The sequence below is a fragment of the Scyliorhinus canicula genome, chromosome 19 (assembly GCF_902713615.1).
Source record: "Scyliorhinus canicula chromosome 19, sScyCan1.1, whole genome shotgun sequence".
Classification (NCBI taxonomy): Eukaryota; Metazoa; Chordata; class Chondrichthyes; order Carcharhiniformes; family Scyliorhinidae; genus Scyliorhinus; species Scyliorhinus canicula.
The window spans coordinates 97,430,887-97,457,355 of NC_052164.1; the positions used below are offsets into that span (position 1 = coordinate 97,430,887).

The 26,469-nt window shown below is 47.3% G+C and overlaps 2 protein-coding genes across 4 annotated transcripts in view; both read left to right on the forward strand.

The window, feature by feature from the left end:
- The first annotated feature begins 3,999 nt into the window (after nucleotides 1–3,999).
- LOC119954265 (G protein-activated inward rectifier potassium channel 3-like) lies at nucleotides 4,000–16,756 on the forward strand. Of its 3 annotated transcripts, none has more exons than XM_038779354.1 (4): nucleotides 4,000–4,354; nucleotides 7,367–7,605; nucleotides 10,773–12,036; nucleotides 14,534–16,756. In XM_038779354.1, exons 1-4 carry the CDS (start codon nucleotides 4,336–4,338, stop codon nucleotides 14,851–14,853), a joined length of 1,842 nt encoding a protein of 613 aa, XP_038635282.1. In that variant the 5' UTR covers nucleotides 4,000–4,335; the 3' UTR covers nucleotides 14,854–16,756. The 3 variants fall into 3 exon arrangements, with proteins under 3 accessions (XP_038635282.1, XP_038635283.1, XP_038635284.1); XM_038779355.1 differs by having other exon boundaries at nucleotides 4,001–4,303; XM_038779356.1 differs by lacking the exon at nucleotides 4,000–4,354 and adding an exon at nucleotides 5,311–6,827.
- An 8,996-nt stretch (nucleotides 16,757–25,752) lies between these two features.
- Nucleotides 25,753–26,469, forward strand: part of zw10 (zw10 kinetochore protein) — a 34,839-nt gene continuing 34,122 nt past the window's right edge. The window contains exon 1 of the mRNA XM_038778979.1: nucleotides 25,753–25,907. Within this exon, the coding sequence (XP_038634907.1) occupies nucleotides 25,803–25,907 (105 nt within the window). The 5' untranslated portion in view covers nucleotides 25,753–25,802. The remainder of the gene's footprint in view (nucleotides 25,908–26,469) is intronic.

Below are 26,469 nucleotides of genomic sequence, written 5' to 3' on the forward strand. Positions count from 1 at the left end.
TCTTTAGCGGGAGCCTACCAATCCCCTCCTCCTGATCTCCCAGGTGTATGACAAACAGCTCACTCTTGCCCAGGTTCAATTTATATCCCGAGAAAGTCCCGAACTCACCAAGAATGTCCATCACCTCCGGCATTCCGTTCTCCCTCTCTACCTGCCCGTTTCCCCGGGGGTTGTAGCTGGTCGTCCTGCTGGAGGCGATACCCCTGCTGAGCAGGAACTGATGCAGCTCATCGCTCATGAATGAGCATCCCCTGTCACTGAGGATATAGTCGGGGAAACCGAACAGAGCGAATATGGAATGAACGGCCTTGATGACGGTGGCAGACGTCATATCCGGGCATGGGATGGCGAAGGGGAACGTAGAGAATTCATCGACCACACTAAGGATGTAGGTGTTTTGGTCGGTGGAGGGGAGGGGCGCTTTGAAATCTATGCTGAGGCGTTCAAAGGAACGGGACGCTTTCACCAGGCGCGCGAGGTCTGGCCGGTAGAAATGCGGCTTGCACTCCGCACAGACCTGGCAGTCTCTGGTGACTGTCTGTACTTCCTCGACGGAGTAGGGCAGTTTGTGGGCTTTGATTAGGTGGTACAAACGAGTGACCCCTGGATGGCAAAGGGTCTCGTGCAAGGCATGGAGCTGGTTCACTTGTGCACTGGCACATGTACCTCAGGAGAGGGCGTCTGGGGGCTCGTTGAGCTTGCCGGGGCAATACAAGATCTCGTGGTTATAGGTGGAGAGCTCGATCCTCCACCGCAAGATTTTGTCATTTTTGATCTTGCTCCGCTGTGTGTTGTTAAACATGAAGGCTACCGACCGTTGGTCAGAGAGGAGAGTGAATCTCCTGCTGGCCAGGTAATGCCTCCAGTGCCACACTGCTTCAACGATTGCCTGGGCCTCCTTTTCAACAGACGAATGTCGAGTTTCGGAGGCGTGGAGGGTGCGGGAAAAGAATGCCACGGGTCTGCCTGCCTGCTTCAGCGTGGCGGCAAGGGCGACATCTGAGGCGTCGCTCTCTACTTGGAAAGGCAGTGTCTCATCTACTGGGTGCATCCCGGCCTTGGCTATGTCAGAGCGAATACGAGCGAAGGCCTGTTGTGCCTCGGCCGTGAGGGGAAGTTGTGTGGACTGGATTAGTGGGCGGGCCTTGTCCGCGTATTGTGGGACCCACTGGGCGTAATAAGAAAAGAACTCCAGGCATCGTTTGAGAGCCTTGGGGCAGTGGGGGAGGGGAAGCTCCATGAGGGGGCGCATACGGTCAGGATCGGGCCCCAGTAGTCCGTTTTGGACAACGTAGCTGAGGATGGCCAAACGGCCTGTGCGGAACACGCACTTCTCCTTGTTATACGTGAGGTTAAGGAGAGATGCGGTGTGGAGAAATTTAGCAAAGTTGGCGTCATGGTCCTGCTGGTCATGGCCGCAGATGGTGACATTGTCTAAGTACGGAAACGTGGCCCGCAGTTCGTACCGGTCAACCATTCGGTCCATTTCCTGTTGAAATACCGAGACCCCGTTAGTGACGCCGAAGGGAACCCTAAGAAATTGATACAGGCGACCGTCCACCTCGAAGGCAGTGTAGGGATGGTCCGATTTACGGATGGGGAGCTGGTGGTAGGCAGATTTCAGGTCAATTGGAGAGAAGACCCGGTACTGTGCAATCTCATTGACTATATCAGATATGCGGGGGAGGGGGTACACGTCGAGCTGCGTGTACCGGTTGATGGTCTGACTGTAGTCCTCGACTATTCTGTGTTTCTCCCCAGTTTTAACCACCACCACTTGGGCTCTCCAGGGACTGTTGCTGGCCTCGATAATACCCTCCCGAAGCAGCCGCTGGACCTCGGACCTGATGAAGGTCTTGTCCTGGGTGCTGTACCGTCTGCTCCTGGTGGCGACAGGCTTGCAATCTGCAGTCGGATTGGCAAAGAGGGAGGGAGGCTCGACCTTGAGGGCCGCGAGGCCGCAAATGGTGAGTGGTGGTAGGGGTCCGCTGAATTTGAGGGTGAGGCTCTGGAGGTTGCATTGAAAATCCAGGCCTAGTAAGAGTAACGCGCAGAGGTTGGGGAGAATGTCCAGGCGGAAACGGTCGAATTCCACGCCCTGTACAGTGAGTTTAACCAGGCAGAAGCCCCGGATCGGGACAGAGTGGGAACCGGAGGCTAGGGAGATCTGCCGGTTGGCGGGGTGGACCGCAAGGGAGTAGCGCCTTACCGTGTCCGGGTGAATGAAGCTCCCGGTGCTCCCGGAGTCGATGAGGCACGAGGTCACGTGGCCGTTGACCAGCACCGCCGTGGAAGAGGGTGCCAGGTTGCGAGGACGGGACTGGTCGAGCGTCACGGAGGCGAGTAGCGGGTGATCGGCTGACGAGTCTGACGAGTCCGACGAGTAGCGGCAGCGACCCGAGTCTCGTGGTCCCGTCCGAAGGGAGGACAAAATGGCGGCGTCTGGAGTACCTGTGAGGAAGAAGATGGCGGCGGACAAGATGGCACCGCCCATGGAACGCGCATGGAGGCGGAGGGTGAAGATGGCTGCTGTGTTCTGTGTGTTCACTGGTCATCCTGTGTGTCAATCACTGCCTGTCTGCACACCATCATATACCTGTGTGTACATTATGACACCGGGGACGGAGCCCCCCTCTCCCCCCTCCCATAGGCCGACCCCCCTTCCGTTCCCACAGAGTTCCCTCCGGCAGCGACCAGGGGTGAATGGCGCCAGCAGGAATCTGTCGTATCTGCGCGGCCGCTCGGCCCATCTGGGCCGGAGAATCGGTGGCCCCGCCGATTCCAGCAGCCCTCGGCCGGGGCCGCGCCAACCACGCTGGCGCAAATGGCACCGATTCTCCGCACCTCGGAGAATCGTGCGCTGGCGTCGGGCATCGTGGTGCAGTTGCGGCGATTTTCTGGCCCGGCGAGGGGCTCGGAAAATTACCCCCCCCCCCCCATATATCAGCTCACATGCAATGTATATGAGGTGTACTATTTCATTAAAAATAAAATCAATTGATAAGTGATTGGAAAGATTTGCAGTTAGGAAACACCTTATCCTATCTCAGAAAACTTTCACACTCAATTAACTACTTTGAAATGCAACTGATCCCAGAGAAGAACGATCAAGTTGTCAGTGTTCAGGACTTTTACCCACTCAGATGTGATTTGAGATTATTCTCTAGCCAACTGAAATTTCCACCCCATCAGCAGAAGCTGGATATTGAATGATCCAATACGTAGTCCGATGTACCATCCAGTCCCTCTGTTTTGCTCTGCTTTTACTGTGTCCGGTTCAAATGATCTATCTGCTAACCAGGACAGAAAAGCTTTTCAAGTAAAAGTACGCACCATGGAACGGATCCCAAGAACCTGGGTTTGATGGAGTTAGTCGAAGGACGAGAGGAGGCTCACATACAGCATAAACACCGACGCTGGGTGTTGTTGCTGTAACTGTGCTATGGCCGACACAGTAGCACATTAGTTAGCACTGTTGCGTCACAGCGGCAGAGTCCCGGGTTCAATTCCTGCTTGTGTCACTGTCCGTGCGGAGTCTGCCCGTTCTCCCCTGTGTCTGCATGAGTTTCTTCCGGGTGCTCCGGTTTCCTTCCACAAGTCCCGAAAGACGTGCTTGTTAGGTGAATTCAACATTCTGAATTCTCCCTCCGTGTACCCAAACAGGTGCTGGAATGTGGCGACTAGGGACTTTTCACAGTAACTTTATTGCAGCGTTAATGTAAGCCTACTTGTGACAATAATAAAGATTGTTGTCATTATTTAATTTGATTCACAAAAACTAACATGCCTAGTGCTCTGAGCAGCTTAACTGAACATTTACCATTAGGTACATTTAAGGTGACAACATGAGAATGGTGCAATTGATGGTCAGGAAGGCTTTGAGAGGAAACTGTGGTGGGTAAACGTTCTCCGTCTGGTTCTCACCGGAAATGAATTCTGTGTAGTATCCTGCTCTGGGCCCTCCCTTTCTGCTTATCACATCTTGAATTAATGCTGGGTGACCTTGAGGCAGATTAGGAAGGAGCCTGTGCCTGAGGGATTGGAAGTAATTAGCCTCACTTCCAGATCTCAACACTTCCATTTGGAAAAACAACGCTCTATCGAGGGAAAATAACTACATTTTGCCATTGGACAATGGATGATGTATCAGACTAAACACTGCGATTGAGATTTCATTTTTTTGTCTTAGACCAGCTTGGTTCTTTCTGAAGGAAGGAAATTGAAAGAATCTTCTTTCCATCTTGGAGCACTGAAAGCGGCTTAAGTACAGGACTGGATTTTAAGTTGAACTGAATTGCAACAGGTACCTTGTTTAAAGAATGAGCCCTACCTTGTATGTATCTTCTTGTGAAAGGTAACACTTTATGCCTCAGTTTGTTGAGTAAAAGTACACATCTCATGTATGAAATATAAATATAGGTATAGATAATCCTATATCCTTCCATTTGCATATTGTATGATTGGCAAACCAGCAAAATCAAACCTCTTAAAATTTTTCAACAGAGCAGAATCTGATATTTATGGAGATTGATTCTTAAAAATGTATTCTTTCATGAGGTGCTTGCGCAGTGGACAATGCCAGTGTATATTGTCCATGTGAAGCAGGATACATTGGTATAGTGATGTAGAACACCTGTGTGGCTTATGCTCAAAATAATGATAATGATTAGGAATGAAATCTCTCACCTGGTTCCCTTATAAGCGGATTTCAATCCGACTGGACTAAAGCACCTACCTTGAGTGCATGACAATGGTGTGTGAGAACGGGAAAATAATAGTCCAAATTATTCTGAGGTTTGGGCTGAGGGATATTGTTGGGGCAGGGTAGAGGAAGCTCTACCCTCCACCCGACCTGGGATGCTTGGTGTAAGTGTCTGAATTCATCAGCGCTGGAAATCCTCACCTTGAAAATCGATTAGCCAAAAAACAAGCCATTCTTCCTGGATGAGAATCGAATAAGAGCGGTGCTCTCTCTATAAGCCTTTTTATTCAAGAGTTGAACATTTACATTTTAACATGCATGCATGGGTTAAGGACATAGAATATAGAACCTACAGTGCCATTTGGCCCATCGAGTCTGCACCGACCCACTTAAGCCCTCACTGCCACCCGATCCCCATAATCGAATAACCCCTCCTAACCTTTTTTGGACACTACACTAAGGGCAATTTAGCATGGCCAATCCACCTAACCTGCACGTCTTTGGATTGTGGGAGGAAACCAGAGCAGCCGGAGGAAACCCGCACAGACAACGTGCAGACTCCGCACAGACGGTGACCCAGCAGGGAATCGAACCTGGGACCCTGGCATTGTGAAGCCACATTGCCAGCCATGTGTGCTACCGTGCTGCCCAGTCTCCAGATTAGATAATTTTACCATGCATATGCTGACCATAAATAAATTGCTTAGATAACTTGAGACTGAATGAGAAATATTTAATGCCAAGAAACGGGCATTTCAATTTAGGAATTATTTAATGGACAAGTACATTACATGTTCAAACCACATTGTTATGTCCAGAATTTAAATGGTGGCATTTACCTATTCCGTTTAAATAGGCTTGCCCACAGGTTAAACTAAATCTTGGAGAAATTGGATGCAGCCGTGTTCACTGTTTGCTGAACTAACAACAACAACTTAAATTTATGTGGCACCTGTAACGTAATAACGTGATAAGGTGCTTTGCAGGAGCATCATGAGCCAAAACGTGACACTGAGTTACACAAGGTGATGTTAGGTTTGTGGAGATTATAGGGAGCGGGAGAGTCACCACAATGGAGGGATTAGAAAACAAGAAAGAGCATGTTAAAATCAAAATGGTGATTGTCCGGGCGCTAATCTAGGTCAGTAAGCGCAGGGTTGATAAATGAACAGGACCTGGAACGAGTTAATAATAATAATAGCTTATTGTCACATGTAGGCTTCAATGAAGTTACTGTGAAAAGCCCCTAGTTGCCACATTCCGGCTCCTGTTCGGGGAGGCCGGTACGGGAATACGAACCCGCGCTTCTGGCCTTGTTTTGCATTACAAACCAGCTGTTTAGCCCATTGTGCTAAACCAGCCCAGCTAAGTCACAGACAGCAGAAGTAAAAGTAATGCCTAGCTTAGAGACAGGCACAAACAACTGCCATGCAGAGGAAATAATAATGATTTATTCTCCCCACAAATGCCTTCTGTTCTCCCCCGAAGGCTCTTTCACTTGCTGAGAAAACATTTTATGACTGCTGGTCAGCTACTTGTCAGCACATACTCCAGGTTAACCACATGTACCCACAACTGTATTGGGGCATCACATACAAGCCCAATCAATGCATGTACATTTTCCACTAGGAGTCATTAGACAACAATTAGAAACTGATACATTGGGCTCATACTTCCCTGAGCTCACTAACTTCAGGAACATGGCAACTTAGAGGATATCTTTCCCTTCTAATTGGGCACTAAACCATACATTGACTCTGCATAATACAAGTACACAGTGCAGCTGCATGCCAACAGAAACCAAGATAAAGCAATCTAGACAGGTTGAATGCCCACTTATGTGGATTCAGCATAAACATAGATTCTAGAATATGCCAAATATCAATAATTAGCTAGCAATTAATAAAGACCATCATTAAGCAGTTGCTATCTAAGTGTTGCTTTGCATTGTAAGCCTTTGAGACTAATTGCTACATTTTATTCACAAATTACCGCTGTTTATCTGTCTGGGAGTTTGAAACTCGGCCTTTGTGGATCTACAGAATGACAGAATAAAGTGCCAAGGACCTCGTAATGGTCCAGATCAGTGTTCGTGAATGATTTGTGGGCCGATATAAATTCAAAGGTACCTTCCTCAAGTGGTACTTCAGGGTTACAGCAACACATGGGTCCAGGCCTGATATTCATGACACAGCTCAATGTCTCAATTATCACCCCTGGGGAGTGTCACCAAGCAGAAATCTGAGCAGAAATAAGTGTGATTGGATGCACAGTGATTATTAAATGACTTTATTCCAAGAGGGCTCTCTCACTTGCTGAACGGATGCTGAGATAACCCAGTCCCTTGGTGCCATTTTACTTGGCGTAGCAATGAACAACAAGATAATTCATATTCAGGAAAGGCATGCGTAAGGTTCTGAGAGATAGAGCAGCAGTAAGTATGTGGAGGGCAGTAATGAAAGAGATGTCCACAGATGACTCCAACAGTACGAGGAATACCACTGGCCATATCTTCCAGTGACCCTGAAACTACTAGAGATGTGAAGACATATTTAAAAAGTAAAATAAAAACCTAAAGATCTTTCAGTTTAAGGGAAAATTACCAAAGAGCATTTTATCTGGTTAATTTTGGAATAACAAAGAAAGGTTCTTCTTTTGTAACAGTGCATTTCGGAGTAAGAGATACCATGAAAACCACCACAATGAGTTGTAGCATGGACCTGTACAGGGACAATGAAGTCTGTGCCTATCATCGCATCAGTTCTTTACCAGCAAACTACAAGGAGCGCAAAAGTCATCGGAACTCCATACCTCCTGCCCAAACTCCGAGAGGTAGGCACATGTTGGCGTATCTCCCGAGGATTTCGATGGACAGAGGCCAATATGGAACGTTCTCAGTAAAGGTGGGTAAATATAGGAGAATTGCTTGAATTAAAGGGGAAGGTATGTAAATGGACTGATAGTGTCTCATTTTTAATGCAAAAACCATTCTGAATGTTGACTCTAATTGTTGAGTCTTTCGCAAACAGACCAAATCAAAAAGGTTTGTCACTTTTGAATAAAACCTTCACGTGACAGTCTGGTGGTGTGGTACGGTGTCAAGCCAATGAGAAAATTCAACCTCCAATCCCATAAATTGGCTTCTGTGAGCTGAAGTCACAGTGAAGTTCTTAGAACTGGGATAAATGCCCTGGATTAAAGGCAAGGGACTGCTGTCCTGATCACTTTTTAACATCCACGATAGGGAAGAATGTGTGAACGTCAAGTAAGGAGAGGATCAGGCTTGTTTGTGAAGCTTGTCAGCAACAAATAGATGGCTGATTCCCACTGTCCAGGTATATGATTTGGGTTAGAATTTTGGAGGACGCTCATGGAACAATAGTCATCAGAATCGACATCTTCAGAAGATGGGGAGATAAAAAGGGAAAAATAAGCCTTTCTGTATGCTAGGATTCTACTAGTCTGTCTCTCTCTCTCCTTTAAAGAGTGGGGATCAAATTTATTTTTGGTATTCACTTCAAAATGGATGTTAATGAATTGGCAGATTAATCCATCTTGATTCTCTTTCAAAGTTAATCGAAAAGAATGTCAAGGTGATATAAAGAGCGTTTCTGATTCTCTATCATCCATTTTGCTGCAATTGCCCTGGATCTATTTCCACCCTTTGATTTCTTCAACAGAGTAAAATTAATGCTCAGAACTTGATAAGACTTAGACCCAAGAGTGCATACCACAGTGTAGAACATTGTGAATTCACACTGCACTGACTGCTTAATCAAGACAGCAATACATGGTTTGAAGAGGTCTTGTGGGGCAATGAGTGGTGCTCTTGCCTGAGCCAAAAGCTCCGGGTTCAATTCCCAGCCAGGACTTGATGACCAAGGAAGGTGCGTTCATAACACAGCCAAACAGGTTGAGTGTCAACCTGCAAAATCTTTCCAAACGCACCAATAGCTGATGGTAAGAGCGGGAGAGACTCCTGGCCAGCCAGCTTGATGCATAGTGATGCCTCCAGCGACCTTCCATAGGAATAACCATCTATGGAAACAGACAAAAGTCTGCTTAGTGTACCATTGGGTGCAGGAAGCGAAAGAATAAGAGCACATGGTTTCCTGAAACTTTTCAGGAGCCTAGACATCCATTGCTTCCATTTTCCTAATATTTGGATTGTGAAATTGAAATCAAAACTGGAATTGGTCTGGATGCTTCTGGCATTTAACCAATGTGAGAAGGCACATAATGGGAAAGGAAATGAAGTGCGATGAGGAGAGAAGATAAGTACTGATGTAACAGTATTTATGACAGTACTAAGTGATAGCTTGTGTGGGTTTTAAAATGCTCCTAATTATAGGATACAGCTGAGGCCAGTCCTACAGCATTGTGTGGTTGGGAAAGTGAAAATTCAAGTAGTAGCCAATGAGCCTTCATTGTAACATGGCCAGGATAAAGGAATTCACCTTGCAGACATTGATCATCGACAGGACTCCAAGGTGTTATTGAAGTTACATCTACTTCCACCTGTTGCCTAAATGAGTTTATCTAGCCAATACATGAGATTAGGAATGGTCCACATTGAGGGGTCTGTCCATGCCGAGTTAAGTGGTGTTGTTAAGATCTTGGATGAGACTCTGACATTTGTTTGGAAACCGGACAAGAACCCCAAACACTCCTTTTAAATTTTTAAAACTGAAGAAAGGATACCTTGCTCCAGGAATGGTTCCATTGACAAATAGGTATCTGGCATATTAAAACAAACTTTATTCTTAACACATGTCAAAATACATTAAGATCACAGAAAATAGCTTACAATTAACAGTTAAACAACTCTTAACAATAAAAGGTAACACTTTAACTTCTAACTGATACCTTCTCCATCTTCAATTAAGCAAAGTCCATCACGGGTCAATCGCCACTTATAAATAAAGTTGGCAAACACATGGATACTTGCTTTCCTCAGGATTGAGGTTTATTGGAAAGATTGCTTGGAGAGAGCGAGAGAGAGACCATTTCACTCACAGCTGCAAATATTGCTGCCTTTGAGAGATTATTGCATAACCTGACAGTCATTAGCAAGAGCTCACGCTCAGCTTCAAGCTCTGAGCAAAACTAAAAGCTAAACTGGCTGTTGCATACCTGGCTCCTCCTATTGTTACATCATTTTTATCCAACTTAGATGCCCTGCTTACTTAAGTCTAAACAAAATGTCTACACAAAATTATCTACTTTCCAGGGAATCTTCTTTCTATAAACAAAAGTCCATTAGCCCTTACAGTACAGCACAGAACAGGCCCTTCGGCCCTCGATGTTGTGCCGAGCAATGATCACCCTACTTAAACTCACGTAACCCGTATACCCGTAACCCAACAAATCCCCCCATTAACCTTACACTACGGGCAATTTAGCATGGCCAATCCACCTAACCCGCACATCTTTGGACTGTGGGAGGAAACCGGAGCACCCGGAGGAAACCCACGCACACACGGGGAGGACGTGCAGACTCCACACAGACAGTGACCCAGCCGGGAATCGAACCTGGGACCCTGGAGCTGTGAAGCATTGATGCTAACCATCATGCTACCGTGAGGCCCTCTCACATACATGGTTGGAACAAATGATGATCTCACTTCTATGAATTCTTAATTGCATCGTTTGCAGCCACAGAGTCTGGATATCTTAACCTAGATTCTTTATTGACATTACTGCAACATATAAATATATGTGTGTACCTAAACCCAGGCTTTGAAAAACATTACACAACAGATATAAAATGCAATACATATACCATTTTTTGACCCTAGTGTCAATGGGAGAATTGCAGTTGGTCCAAATTGAGGAAGCTAAATTCGACTTCAGGTAATAATGTCAAACTGGTAATATAGGAGCAACTGCCCATTGTACATCTCTCCCCATCTACATTATGAAGAGATTTACGACCAATGGTTGATGATGACCCAAAGTCAAAATTGCCTTCAGCTTTTTTTTAATGGTCGGGTTGGGGCGGGGGGGAGTTAGATAACAAAAGATAATTGTTGAAAAAATGTAAAATATTTCAACAACTTCTCTGTTGCAGTCAGAAACCAAGTTGATAGCCACATTAGAAGATATTCCAAAATCTCCATCACATAGCAATTCCTCAACTTCTGGAAGAACCAGCATTATCTCAAATATAAAGCCACTGGTAGGCTGGAAGAATTGTGAGACACAAACAACGAATGATGATTCAGCTCTGCAGTTTGCTTCTAGTCCAACCACAAATTGCCCCCTACTTACGCCCAACTCAAACGTCAAGCAGAGGTTAAGTGTGTCCATTGATGTGGACGAGCACCCCAGGCATCGTCGCATATTGACCAGCGGCACAGCTTCCCAAGATATTAAAACAAAGTGGTACCCAAGGCATGCTGGCAGCTTACCCAATCTTCCTAATCATACACAAAATCTACGAGCTTCAGCAAGGAGTACCTTATCTGTTCCAGGTTCCCCTAAACAGCGGTGCAAACTGATGAATGACAATCAGCAACTCTTCAATATTGCATATCAGAGGAAGCGACAACGTTATGTACTGAAAGATGGGAAATGCCAAGTGAATCTTGGACACATTGAAGAGAAGCACAAGTTCCTGTTTGATATTTTCACTACAATTGTGGATTTGAAGTATCGGTGGTTTCTCGTTATCTTCATGATGTGCTACATTATAACTTGGATGACTTTCGGAATTTTGTACTTCTTGGATGCATACCTTAGAGATGACATTAATCATGTCGGTGAACCTGACTGGAAACCTTGCCTAGATAACGTGGATGGCTTCATTTCTGCCTTACTGTTGTCTATCGAAAGCCAAAGGACAATTGGTTATGGGACTCGTATGGTAACGTCTAATTGTCCAGAGGGCGTCATCTTACTCATTGCCCAGTGCATCGTGGGTTCAATGATTGACGCCATGATGGTGGGCTGTGTGTTTGTGAAGATCTCACGGCCCAAGAAGCGGGCTGAGACCCTGAAGTTTAGTCAATATGCAGTGATATCGCACAGGGATGATAGGCTTTGCCTGATGTTCAGGATTGGTGACTTGAGGGAAAGTCACATGGTTGATGCAAAACTACGAGCCAAACTCATCAAATCTAGACAAACAAAAGAAGGTGAATTCATACCTCTGGATCAAACAGAAATTAACCTTGGCTATGACACAGGGAAAGACCGTCTCTTCCTGGTAGAACCCCAAACCATCAACCACACCATTGATGAGAGCAGCCCTTTCTGGGAAATGTGTGCTGAGTCAATGAAGAGGGAACAGTTTGAAATTATTGTGATCCTGGAAGGCATAGTGGAATCTACAGGTTAGTTGTAGCCTAACCTCTTAAATGTTCCCTGTGAAATACGTGGGGCATGTGTGCATCAAGGTTACAAAATAGGAGCAGAAGGAGGCCATTCGAACATTCGGGCCTGCTCTGCCATTTGTTAAGATTATAGAGGTCAAGGTCCCAGGTTCGATTCCCGGCTGGGTCACTGTCTGTGCGGAGTCTGCACGTCCTCCCCATGTCTGCGTGGGTTTCCTCCGGGTGCTCCGGTTTCCTCCCACAGTCCAAAGATGTGCGGGTTAGGTGGATTGGCCATGCTAAATTGCCCGTCCTAAAAAAAAGTAAGGTTAAGGGGGTGGGGGGGGGGGGGGGGGGGGGGGGTTGTTGGGTTACGGGTATAGGGTGGATACGTGGGTTTGAGTAGGGTGATCATTGCTCGGCACAACATCGAGGGCCGAAGGGCCTGTTCTGTGCTGTACTGTTCTATGTTCTATGTATGTTCTAGGTCATAAAGGTTTAGAGCATGAAAACAGGCCCTTCGGCCCAACTTGTCAATGCTGCCCAGTTTTTAACCACTAAGTTTGTCCCAATTGCCCAGATTTGGCCCATATCCCTCTATGCCCACCTTTCCCATAAATCTGTCTAAATGCTTTTTAAAAGGACAAAATTGTACCCGTCTCAACCACTGCCTCTGGCAGCTCGTTCCAGGCACTCACCACCCTCTGCCTGAAAACTGCCTCTCTGGACTCTTTTGTATCTCCCCCACCTCACATTAAACCTATGCCCTCTAGTTTTAGACTCCCCTACCTTTGGGAAAAGATGCTGACTATCTACCATATCTGTGCACCTCATTATTTTATAGACCTCTCTAAGATTACCCCTAAGCCTCCTACACTCCAGGGAAAAAAGTCATGATTGTGTTCCCAGTTCTACATTCCCATCTACCCCGGTAAAGTTTGATTCCCTTGCCGAACAAGAATCTAGCTACTTCCAACTTAAGAATATTCAATGGCCCTGCTTCCATCACCCTCTGAGACAGAGAGTTCCAAAGTTGTACAACTCACTGAGAAAACAAATTCTCCTCGTCCCTGTCCTAAAAGGGTGACCCCCTAATTTTTAAACAGTGCCCCCTATCTCTGGATTCACCCACAAGAAGAAACATCCTTTCCATATCCACCTTGTCAAGAACCCATTCAGGATTTCATTTATTTCAATTAAGTCTCCCCTCAACCTTCTAACCATCAGTGGAAACAAGTACAGCCTTTCCAACCTATCCTCATAAGACAGGCTCCTCATTCCAGGTACCAATCTAGTAAACCGCCTCTCAGCTGCCTCCGATACATTTATATGCTTCATTAAATAGGCAGGCCAAAGCTGCGCACAACCTCACTAATGCTCTGTATAACTGAAACATCGGGCCGGATTTACCGGCTGTTCACGCCGGCGGGAAGTTACGGTCAGACGCTGGTGCACGGAACTGGGAAATCCCGTTGGCAACAGCAGGATCGGTGCATCCCGCTGTCAGACCGCCTCCGTCACCGAAAAATACACGGCAGAGTACTCGGTAAATCCCGTAGGGTGGCACAGTGGCTAGCACTGCTGCCTCACAACTCCGTTCAATTCCGACCTCGGGTCACTGTGTGTGCGCAGTTTGCACGTTCTCCCGTGTCTGTGCGGGTTTCCTCCGGGTGCTCTGGTTTTCTCCCACAGTCCAAAAAGATGAGCAGTTTAGGTGGTTTGGCCATGCTAAAACTGTAGCATCCAGAGGAAACCCACACATACACAGGGAGAAAGTGCAAACTCCACACAGACAGTCATCGGAGAATTGAACCCGGGACCCTAGAGCTGTGAGGCAGCTGTGCTAACCACTGTGCCACCAAGAGGAAAAGTTTCTTCCTGTCTACCGTATCTATGCCCCTCATAATTTTATACATCTCAGTCATGTCTCCCCTTAGTCTCCTCTGCTCCAAGGAAAACAACCCCAGTCTATCCAATCTCTCTTCATAACCAACTCCAGTCCAGGCAACATCCTGGTAAATCTCCTCTGCACCCTTTCCAGTGCTATCATATCCTTCTGATAATGTGGATTCCAGAATTGCACACAATACTCTAGCTGTGGCCTAACCACCATTTTGCACTGTTCCAGCATAACCTTCTTGCTCTTAAACTCTGTACCTCAGCTACTAAAGGCAAGAATACCATATTCCTTCTTGACCACTGTATCCACCTGTTCTGCTACCTGAAGGGATGGCTGTACATGCACACCATGATCCCTCTGATCCTCAGTGCTTCTCAGAGTCCTGCCGTTTATCATGTATTCCCTTGTCTTGTTTGTCCTGCCCAAGTGCATCACCTCACTTAACTGGATTGAGTTCCATTTGCCACTGATAAGTCAATCTGACCTGCTCCTGTTTCACAGGTTGTTATGGCCTTCAATCTATGTACCTAATCATGTTACATTGCTCTGCGAATTGAACAAACAACAGAACTAAGACAATGACGGATGTGTTGCTCTTTATTTTGTGTTCCTTTACAGGGATGACCTGCCAAGCTAGGACCTCCTATAAAGAAGATGAGATTCTCTGGGGCCACCGGTTTGAGTCCTGCATCACCTTGGAGAAAGGTGCTTTCCGAGTTGATTACACCAAATTTGAGAAGACATTTGAGGTGCGGATGTCGTTGGGCAGTGCAAAGGACATGCAAGAGGCAAAAGAAAAGGAGAAAAGTTATCTGTCCTCACTCAGTCTGTACTGGGATAATCTGAATCACTCCTGTACCAAAGAACTGGGCCATTGTTTGACTGGGAATTACAATATTACAGAAGAGAGTAACATGGAAGACGTAGAGAGTAACTGAAGAAAGTAACCTTCTCGCAATGAAAAGGATGCATTCTGAAATCAGCTGGATAATAAGGAATAAAAACTCTTAAAATCAACTGAGGATCAGAAAAAAATAGTCACCTGACCTTGACTAAGATCTTCAGCAAGAACGAGATGGGAAATGAAAGCACGATCATTGCAAAGACTGAAAAACTGACATTCGAATGATCCAAGATCAAAAACGGATGTGGTAGAGACAACGATAGGATGGCAACATTTGGCTTGTTGGACCGATGAGCCTTTCCTCATTCTGCGTTTGCAAACATCTAAGTTTCACTTCCCATAATGAATCTTCTCTTTGTTCCTCCATATTGGGGTGTGATATTATTGTTTATTTAAACTGTACAAGAGCTAACTTGATTTAAGTAACAAAGCCTCACTGATTTCAAAGTTATCCTAGTTTAAATGCTGTTGAAATATAATGCGTAACCTACAATGTGGTGCAGGAGCACAGGGACCTGGATATATATGTGTGCAGAGATCACTAAAGGTGGCCGGACAGGTGGAGAGCACATAGTGTTCTGGGCTTTATTCACGGGCGTAGAGTACAAGAGCAAAGAGGTTATGCTGAATATATAGAAGACATTAGTTAGATTTCAGTTGGAATATTGTGAGCAGTTCCCGGCTCCATGCTATAGGAAGGATATGAATGCATTAGAGAGAATGCAGAAGAATGGATCCAGAAATGGGAAAGTTCAGTTACGGAGATAGATTGGAGAGGTTGGAACTATTCTCCTTGGAGAGGTGAAGGCTAAGTGGAGATTTGATAGAGAAGTTCAAAATCATGAGGGAGGTGGACAGAGTAGATCGGGAGGAATTGTTCCCAATTGTAAGAGGATCAAGAGTGAGAGGGCAGAGATTTAAAGTGATAAAAGAAGTAAATGTGATGTGGGGGAAAAAAACCTTTTCACACAATGAGTGGCTTGGGTCTGGAATGCAATGTCTGGAAATGTGGTGGAGGCAGGCTCATCAAGGCATTCAAAAGGGCATTAGATGATCATTTGAATCAAAAAAATGTGCAGGGGTGTGAGGAAATGGCACTAAACCATGATGCTCGTTTGCCGGTATGGGCCGAATGGCCTCCTTCTACACCATAACAGTCCTATGATTCTGTGAAATTCCTGAACTCATGAAGGACAGAGTGGTTGTTATCCAGTTGGATGGAGGGCAGGTTTGAGGACAATGTGAATGGGGAGAAAATACATTTAAGACAGATCTAGGATTCCACTCCTTGGCAATGACGCTATATTTTCTATTAGGGAGGGAAGGGGTCTGGATGGGTTTACTTCCCATCTCATTCTAAAGGTTATCTGGTTAGTTACCTCACAATATCTGCCCCTTATAACCTGAAAAGGTCTCAGCAGAACCCTAGCAGTTGAGAGGTGAGATCAGTCCCCCTCATTGTCTTCAAATCTTTACTAAGGAAAAGGTGATTGCTCCCGGAACAGTTGCCTACTTTGAGAGGTTCACTTACTGTTGGGAGAAGGTCATTTTGTTTGGTCTCTGGTGCACTCTGTCATTAATGGGGTTGAGTCCCACTCCCACCTTTCAACTGATGGTTCAGCATAGGTCCTGATGAACTGCTTTTGCCATCCTTCCGCATTGGGGAAGTGAATAATCCCTTTCATGCAATTTTGGGATGAGGTTTGAGGCTATCGTGGCTTGGGAAAATGGGGAGTTCTGCTCTCCTACACTGACACCAGGGGAGGAAGTTCTCTACCCTCTCTATGGCTGTACCAATAACTACATATTTGCCCAAAAATTCTCTTCTGTTGAATCTTTAGTTTGGTATGCTTGTATTTTACTTATTCCGAATCAGATTATGAAACGTCATTTACTGTATTCCAGGATAACATCAGTATTAAATATTTATTGGTGAACCCATTCTATTTCATTCAGTGACGAAGGAAGCGGACATCAGTGAATTAACCTAAATCTATTTACTTAATATTTCTTCTGAAATATTCGTGCCACTGAAAATTATGATGGCGCATTGGGAAGATTGGTTTCATATGGTTAGAACATTTAAATACCCCCGTCCCTTAGTCACAGGACCATTTCTATTGTACAATGAAAGATCTCCACATCTCAGACTTGCTCTCCAGGAGTCCTCAATATTCAGGGCCTTGGTGAGGCCACACCTGGATTATTGTGTGCAGTTTTGGTCTTCCTACCTAGGAAAGGATATACTTGTCGTGGAGGGAGTGCAGCAGACGTTCACTAAGCTGATACCGGGGACTCTCCCATGGGGAGAGATTGGTTTGATTGGGCCTGTATTCATTAGAGTTTAGAAGGATGAGAAAAGATCTATTGAAATGTGTAAAATTCTAACAGGGCTGGACAGACTAATGCAGGGAGGATATTTTCCCTGGTTGGGGAACCTAGAGCCAGGGGACACAGTCTCAGGATACGGGTAGACCATTTAGGACTGAGATGAGGGGAAATCTCTTCCCTCAAAGGTTAGTGAATCTGTGGAATTCTGTACCACAGAGGCTGTTGGCGCGATTCTCCGCAAATGCGGAGAGTCGTAAAGGCAGCCTCCGCGCCCCCTCCCGGGACCCGATTCTCCCCCCCCGGTCGGGGCTAGCAGCGCGGTCCCGCGAAGCATGGCATCGCAGGCTTAGCGACCGTCGCTGAGCCCGCGCGCCAAGGGTCACGGCGGCTGACGTGCACAGATGACGTCATCACGCATAGGCGTCAAACCCGCGCATGCGCGGGCCGTCATGCCCCTCAGCCGCCCCGCGGACTGATCCTGCGGGGCGGCGGAGGAACAAAGAGTGCGCAGGTTTGCACTGATCGCGGGCCCATGCCACCCTTGGCACGGCCGTGGTTGTTTTCATGAACGGTGAGAGCAGGTGTGTTTGCGTTCGTGAAAACGGCCGTAAAGGCCTGGGAACTCGGCCCATCGGCCAGGGGAGAATCGCTGTTCGCCGTAAAAAATGGCGAGCAGCGATTCGTGTCGTGGGGCGGCCGTGGGGTGAAAGAGAATCTGGCACTGAGATCGAGGATCAGCTATGATCATATTGAATGGCGAAGTAGGCTCAAATGGCCGAATGGCCATCTCCTACTCCTACTTTTTATGTCTTTGTGGGTGCGATTCAACCCCGATCCGCCTGGTACAGATCCGGGTGCAATGGGTGAATCAATCGAGATCTGCGCCAGGCCGATTGCAAGTCACCCAACTCGCTCTGCCTGACGCAAACAGCTCATTTAAATACCCGAATGCTGGGTCAAAGGCCAAACCTGGCAGACCTCACCAGGGCACCATTTAGTACTGGTCTACACAAACATGGACCAGGTGTAATGGCACCTGGGAGGGGGGGGGGGGTGCCAGGTGGATTGTAGGTGGTACCAGTGCCGGCCCTAGGGTTGCTGGCGCCCCGGGCAAGCTGAACTTCGGCGCCCTTGGGGGGGGGGGGGGGTGGCGGGGGGGGGGCCGGGGGCGGGGGCGGGGGCCGGGGGCCGGGGGCCGGGGGCGGGGGGGGGGGGCGGGGGGCGGGGGGGCGGGCGGGGGAGGGGGAGGCCGGGGGGGGGGCCGGAGGGGGGGAGGCGGAGGGGGGGAGGCGGGGGGGGGGAGGCCAGGCCGGAGTGACCACCGGCGAGCCTGGATCCATCCGCCATGTTTGTGCGGGGCGGCCTGAGGGAGGGCGGCCACCGCGAATGCGCTGGTTGGCACCGGCCCAACTGCGCATGCGCGGGACCCGAGTCCTTTACACGGCGCCGGGTCTCTGACGCCGGTCACGCACTCCTTCATGGCGCCCCCTAGCACATGGCGCCCCGGGCGACTGCCCGTGTTGCCGGTACCTTGAGCCGGCCCTGGATGGTACACACCACTGGCACTGCCCACCGGAGGTGGAGAGAGTGGATGTGGTGGTGGATCGGGTTATACTCTGGGATAACATCCTGAATAGTGTCAAACTTCTTGAGCGTTGTTGGAACAAGTGGGGAGCGTTCTATCACATTCCTGTCTTGCACCTTGCAGATGGTGGACAGACATTGGGGAGACAGGAAATGAATAACTCCTCACACATTTCTCAGCCTCTGATCTACTTTTGTTGCCACAGTAATTATGTGGTCGGTCCAACTCCGCTTCTGGTCAATGGTAACCCCCCAGGGTGTGGGTGGGGGTATTCAGTGATGGCAAAGGCAGTGAATGTCAAACAAAGGTAGTTAGATTCTTTCTTGTTGGAGATGGCCATTGCCCGGCATGAATGTTACTTGACACTGATCAGCTTAAGCCTGAATGTTGACCAGCCCTTGCTGCATGCAGGCGCAAACTGCTTTTGAAGAAAATTATAGGCAAGTGAACCTTACATCAGTGGTCGGGAAATTATTAGAAAAGTTTCTTAGAGATAGGATTTACTCACATTTGAAAACAAATGGACTTATTGGCGACGGACAACATGGTTTTGTGAAGGGAAGGTTTGCCTCACTAATTTAATTGAGTTTGTCGAGGAAGTGACAAAGATGATAGATGAGGGAAAGGGAAAGGCAGTAGATGTTATATACATGGACTTCAGTAAAGCCTTTGACAAGGTACCTCATGGTAGACTGGTACAAAAGGTGAAGTCACATGGGATCAGAGGAGATCTGGCAAGTTGGATACAGAACTGGCTTGGGCACAGAATACAGAGGGTAGCAATAGAATGGTGCTTTTCTGAATGGATGGCTGTGACTAGCGGCATTCCACAGGGATCAGTTCTGGGGCCTTTGTTTGTGGTGTATATAAATGATCTGGAAGAAAATGTAGCTGGTCTAATTAGTAAGTTTGCAGACGCAACAAAAATTGGTGGAGTTGCGGATAGTGAATAGAGTTGGCAGAGGATACAGCAAGATATAAACTGGTTGGAGTCTTGGGCGGAGAAATGGCAGATGGAGTTTAATCCGGACAAGTGTGAGGTAATGCACTTTGGAAGGTCCAATGCATGTCGGAATTACACAATAAATGGCAGAACTCTTGCCAGTACTGACAGGCAGAGCGTGCATGTTCACCGTTCACTGAAAGTGGCAACGCATGTGGATAAGGTGGTCAAGAAGGCATACGGCATGCTGGCCTTCATCGGTTGGGGCATTGAATTGATGCGACCCTCAAGTCACTCAAGGACACGAGTAGAAGCAAACTGCGGCTTTAATTGACTTACAACTGAGCCTGCCTGCGACTAGCTGAATTGAAGGCAGGCTCACAAGACCGCAGCACTTTGGGCGAAATTCTCCCAAAACGGGAAAAATCGTCAAACCGCCGTAAAACCCGGGCGGGTTTTACGGCATCGCGCCCCTTCCCGACGGGGGACCGATTCTGGTCCCCCGTCGGGGCTAGCAGCCCGACGTCGGAGGCCCCGACAAGTCGGGCTTAACGAAAATCGTTAAACCCGCTTGTCGGACTTAGCGCCGGCTGACGCGTCATATGACGTCAGCCGCGCATGCGCAGGTGGGAAGATGCCACCCGCGCATGCGCGGGTGACGTCATCGCGTTTTTGCGCGAAACCCGCGCATGCGCGGTCCGGGTTGCCCCTCAGCCGCCCCGCGTATTGATACTGCGGGGCGGCGGAAGGACAAATAGTGCGCGGGCATCGGGCCCGCTGCCCGCGATCGGTGGGCACCGATCGCGGGCCCATGGCACCCTTGGCACGGCCGTGGTACTGCCGTGCCAATCGGTGCCATGGTTATTTTTTTCCAGGTGGTCACGACGTTTTTACGAACGGCAGGACCAGGTGTGTTTGCCGTTCGTAAAAAGGTCGTAAAGGGCTGGGACTTCGGCCCTTCTAACAGCTGTGAATCGCTGCCGGCCGTAAAAAAACGGCGGCAGCGATTCGTGTCGGGATTTCGGCGGGGGGGTGGGAGAATAGCGGGAGGGCGTCAAAAAAGTCGGGAAGGCCCTCCCGCTATTCTCCCACCCGTCGTGGGGGGCGGAGAATTTCGCCCTTTATACTTCTGGTTGTGGGTGGAGCCATGGGCGGAGTCAAGGGTGGAGTCCTGTACACGCTCCTCATCTCCCCCTGTGGGCAGAGCCACGCAATGGCTCACAGATGGAGCCCACAGGAACACAGTGATACACAGTGCAAATTCATATTATACATTCATCACATGAATATAAAAATTGACAATCATATTGCAGCTGTATAGGACCTTAGTTAGGCTTCATTTTGAATATTGTGTACAATTCTGGTCGCCACACTACCAGAAGGATGTGGATGCTTTGGAGAGGGTAGAGAAGCGGTTTACTAGGATGTTGCTTGGTATGGAGGGCATTAGCTATGAGGAGAGGTTAGATAAACTCGGGTCTGTTCTCACTGGAACGACGGAGATTGAGAGGTGACCTGATTAAGATCTACAAGATTATGAGTGGCACTGGACAGAATGGATAGTCAGATGCTCGTTCCTAGGGTAGGAGAGTCAAGTACTCGGGGACATTGGTTTAAAGTGCATGGGGAAAAGTTTAGAACAGATGTGCGAGGCAAGCTTTTTACACAGAAGGTGGTAAATATATGGAACACTCTGCCTGGAGAGGTGGTGGGAGAAGGTAAGATGGTGGCATTTAAGGGGCATCTGGACATATATATGAATAGGGTGGGAATGGAAGTATATGGACTCCGTAAGTGCATAGGGTCTTAGTTTTATGCAGGCACCATGGTTGGTGCAGGCTTGGAGGGCCGAAGGGCCTGTTCCTGTGCTGTATTGTTCTTTGTTCCTCGATGCGGAACACTTTCCATCAGCAAAGGTGGCTGGTCTGATAACGTTTTTGGCCAATGTCAAATCCCAGGAAGTTGATGTTGTGGTTTTGGCACCTATGATGAGGTAAAATGATTGGCGCCATTTGCCTAACATGGTCACTACTCCATAATAAATGCAAACAATGTGAATGGTGGGGACTGTATCAGTAAAAGGCCATTTATAAATCATTTTAACTGACTGCATTGTAGAGGATGACACGAGGCAGCAAAGCAAGCATGGAAACATTAAACAGCTCAGCTATTTTCAGCTGTACGTTAAAGAGGATTAGCACTGAGCACTCTCCGATCTGTCTCTGCAAAGGATGATTAAAATCAGATCGAGCTTTCCTCAGTGAAATGCTGCTAAAAGTGATGGCACACAACTGATATTTAGCAGAGATTTAAATAAAGGAAGTGACGTCCATGTCCAAATCGTTTGCAGATGACCCTCCAGAAACTTTCTATAAAATGTACCTGGATTCATTAGTTACATTAAAATACAGAAACATTATTGAGAAAACCAACACAAAACTGCCATTGAAACTACCTGAACTAACGGGTTTATGTTCAGTTAGCTGTGACAAGACAAGAATTTTAAGTTTGTTTTTGAATTTGAATTGTTAGATTTCGATTCCAATAATTTACAGTGGTTCCTGAAATGCAGACAGTAAAATTATAGTTTCCACTTACATTGGGCACTGGAAAATCACAAATCTAAATTAAATTTTAAAAACAGCAAAAACCTGTAAACCAGAAATGAAGTTTTTAAAACAATGAATTGTGAGTTTTTATTCTTGGATGCATGATACTTTTAGGGGAAATTCTTGATGAACGTATTAGGGTTTTCACAAGTTGCTGCTATATTGGAGGCACAACTATTTACTGCAAAACTGTCATTACTTTCCCAAACTCTCGTGTGCCGCTGTGAGAGTGACTGTGCCAGTTGGTGATTCCTGTGGTGTGATAGAGTTGAGGTTTTTACCCTCAGCAATGGAACCATTTCAACCCGTTCTCCCTTCGGGATAATCTACAGCACTGAAATAGGCTCTTCAGTCTGACTGGTCCACACAAATGCTTCCTGCCCGAACAATTCCCAAGCTAAGGATGCTTCTCCTGAATTTCCTATGGATTTATTAGTGAATATCTTATGTTTATCACTCCCTAGTTTTGGTCTCCACCAAAAAATGGAAACGCCTTCCCTTTGTCTATCTTATCAACTCCTTCAATAATCTTACAGGACCTTTACTAGGTTACCACTAAGTCTTCTCTTTCTCTAGCTCAATAAGTCTTCACTGATATCTATAGCCTCTCTGACCTGCTGTCAACCTTATAAATCGTTTTTCCACCTTCCTTTTGTGGAAGTAATTACAAGGAGGGATGTGACTTGGGCTGTCAAATTGCCATCTCCATCTTACACTTGTGCACAAAGTCAAAATTACTCCCATGGTGTCTTCAGGAAGCTAACAATGCATCTTCAGCAGCTTTTTGACTTGGTTCTCACCCACAACAGGAGATTCTTGGACTGTTTATGCCTTTAAAAAAATTAATTTCAGAGTTGTTCTGAGTTTAAAAGGAAGACTTATATAGCAGTTTATTCTTACTCTCAACAATGCCCTAAATTGCTACATACAATTCATTAATTTAACATTGTCACGTTGGCAGAATAGAGTGTTGTTGCATAGTTGGGCAGCTCACATACTTGCATCCCGAAGCTGTCAAATGGTAACTAAACTCCAGTGTATCTCTTGAACTATACGCAAAAAGGTAAAGAAAAAGATCAAATGTAAAAAAAAGCAAATTAAAAAGTTTGATATCATTATTGCATGGATCTGTGAAATGTGCCCCAAACAGGCCATTTTAATTCTTGATTTAATTCACACAAACTATAATCCTAACGTCAAGCCATACAGACTGAGAGCAAATACCTGTGATTGATGCTTCCATTGAGTAAATGTGTTCATCATCAATCCACTACAATCTTTAAAAAAAACATTAAGTGAGAGGTATTTCTGAGTCAGCACTGCTATACGAATCATAATCACGGAATTAGGAAAAGATTTTATAAAGATGGAAATGGCCAAAGGATTTTGTCATGGACAGAATTTCATGTTTTTTGTATGTGAGGTGAGGCGTGTGTACTTTCTTACCCCCACAGTGGTTGTCTGAATTTAAAAAATTCTCAAGTTAAATAATTCCAGCAGCAAGTTTTCTTATGAGTTTTAAAATAAACATGGTTATCGATAATAATAATCTTCATTAGTGTCACAAGTAGACTTACATTAACACTGCAATGAAGTTACTGTGAAAATCCCCTAGGCCCGACTCTCGGGCACCTGTTTGGGTACGCTGAGGGAGAATTCAGAACATCCAATTCACCGAACAAGCACGTCTTTAGGGACTTTCTGGGAGGAAACTGGAGCACTCGGAGGAAATGCACATAGATACGGGAAGAACATGCAGACTCCGCACAGACAGCGACCCAAGCTGGGAATGGAACCTGGGTTCCTGGCGCTGTGAAGCAACAGTGCTAACCACTATGCTGCCGTACATGTCAATACTTTTCAACTCAGGTACATAATGTTTAGTTCGTATTTAGGACTGAGTGAACTATTATTAAAGATTGCATAAAGAAGTTAAAGGGGGAGGGATGTGTTGCCCTTAAAATTACAACTACCAGAGAACGTCAATATAGTTCCAAGCCAGGATGGACGGTGGCTTGGAGGGGAACTTGCAGGTGGTGGTGTTCCCATGTGTCTGCTGCCCTTGTCCCCCTAAGTGGCGGAGGTCACAGGTTTGGAAGGTGCTGTCATAGAATCATAGAATCCCTCCAGTGCAGGAGGGATTTGGCCCATCGGGTCTGCACCGACCGTCTGAAAGAGCACCCCAAACCACGCCTATTCCTCCACCCTATCCACATTACCCCATAAACCAACCTAACCTTCGGACACTAAGGGTCAATTTAGCATGGCAAATCCAAATAATCTGCACATCTTTGGACTGTGGGAAGGAATCGGAGCGCCCGAAGGAAACCCCACGCAGAGTGGGAAGAATGTGCAGACTCCACAGAGACAGTCACCCTAGTTCAGAATTGAACCCAGGTCCTTGGTTTTGTGAGGCAACAGTGCTGACCACCATGCTATTGTGCCATAACTTGCCTGCCGAAGGACCCAGAAGGAAAAAAACAGTAAAACTGAGAAATAGGAATACTGGCCTTGTATATTTTCATAGAATTTACAGCACAGAAGGAGGCCATTCGGCCCATCGAGTCTGCACCGGCTCTTGGAAAGAGCACTCTACCCATGGTCAACACCTCCACCCTATCCCCATAACCCAGTAACCCCACCCAACACTAAGGGCAATTTTGGCCACTAAGGGCAATTTAGAAGGCCAATCCACCTAACCTGCACACCTTTGGACTGTGGGAGGAAACCGGAGCACCCGGAGAAAATCCACGCACACACGGGGAGGATGTGCAGACCCCGCACAGACAGTGACCCAAGCCGGAATCGAACCTGGGACCCTGGAGCTGTGAAGCAATTATGCTATCCACAATGCTACCGTGCTGCCATGTGGATCTTGGCGAGTTGCTAACTAGTTGCATCCAATCAAAGTATATATGTATATTTTTAAAAAGGAACATGAAATTCACATCACCAAAAGACTTGTGTCTTCAACAATTACAAGAATCCCAAAGTGTTTCACAGCCAATTAAGTGCTTTTAGAACATCAGTTTTAATTCAAGGAAACTTTAGGCAACTTGGACACAGTAAGTTCCTGCAACATGGCCAAAAAAAATAATCAATTTTTTATATATAGGACATTGACCAGGGGAACTCCCTTAGGCTTCTTTGGTTTCACATGCCAGGCAGCACAATGCTCTGCAGTACTGCACCTAACGTCAGTCTGCATCTTGTGCTGAAGACTGTAGTTTGGGGTTTGAAGCAATAAGTGACTTAGAGACAGGAGTGACAACAACTGACTCCTGGCTGAGACTTGCTGTTGACAAGGGGAAAACATATGAATAATAATGCTGGTGTCGGCTGCAACCCCGGCAGTGGCCTGTAGGTCGCAGTGTGCTGGAGCCTGCGCATTGGCTTCCCGCGCCTGGGTTTGAACGGGAGGCGCGCGGGGGCCGACGGGAAGGGTTGTAGTTCCCGTCCTGCTTTGCGGCGGCCGCCGCGCCTGCGCGGGGAGCGGGTTTGACGCCAGGGCAGAAATGGCGTCTTTCGTGGCCGAGGTGCTGGCATCGTCCGGGAAGCTGGAGAAGGAGGACATCGGCACCAAGATCAGCAAACTGGCGCGCCGCGTGGAGGAGGTGAAGGTACGAGAGGGCCCGCCCGGGCCTCGTCTGTCTGAGCGTCCCGTCTGTCTGTCTGTCTGAGCGCCCTGTCTGTCTGAGCGCCCTGTCTGTCAGACTGAGGGCCCTGTCTGTCTGTCTGAGCGCCCTGTCTGTCAGACTGAGGGCCCTGTCTGTCAGACTGAGGGCCCTGTCTGTCAGACTGAGGGCCCTGTCTGTCAGACTGAGGGCCCTGTCTGTCAGACTGAGGGCCCTGTCTGTCAGACTGAGGGCCCTGTCTGTCAGACTGAGGGCCCTGTCTGTCAGACTGAGGGCCCTGTCTGTCAGACTGAGGGCCCTGTCTGTCAGACTGAGGGCCCTGTCTGTCAGACTGAGGGCCCTGTCTGTCAGACTGAGGGCCCTGTCTGTCAGACTGAGGGCCCTGTCTGTCAGACTGAGGGCCCTGTCTGTCAGACTGAGGGCCCTGTCTGTCAGACTGAGGGCCCTGTCTGTCAGACTGAGGGCCCTGTCTGTCAGACTGAGGGCCCTGTCTGTCTGAGCGCCCCGTCTGTCTGAGCACCCCGTCTGTCTGCCTGTCTGTCTGAGC

Coding starts and splice junctions, on each gene's coding strand:
- LOC119954265 (XM_038779354.1), top strand. Junction 7,606..10,772: donor ATGGAACGTTCTCAGTAAAG/GTGGGTAAATAT, acceptor TCTCTGTTGCAG/TCAGAAACCAAGTTGATAGC. Junction 12,037..14,533: donor AGGCATAGTGGAATCTACAG/GTTAGTTGTAGC, acceptor GTTCCTTTACAG/GGATGACCTGCCAAGCTAGG.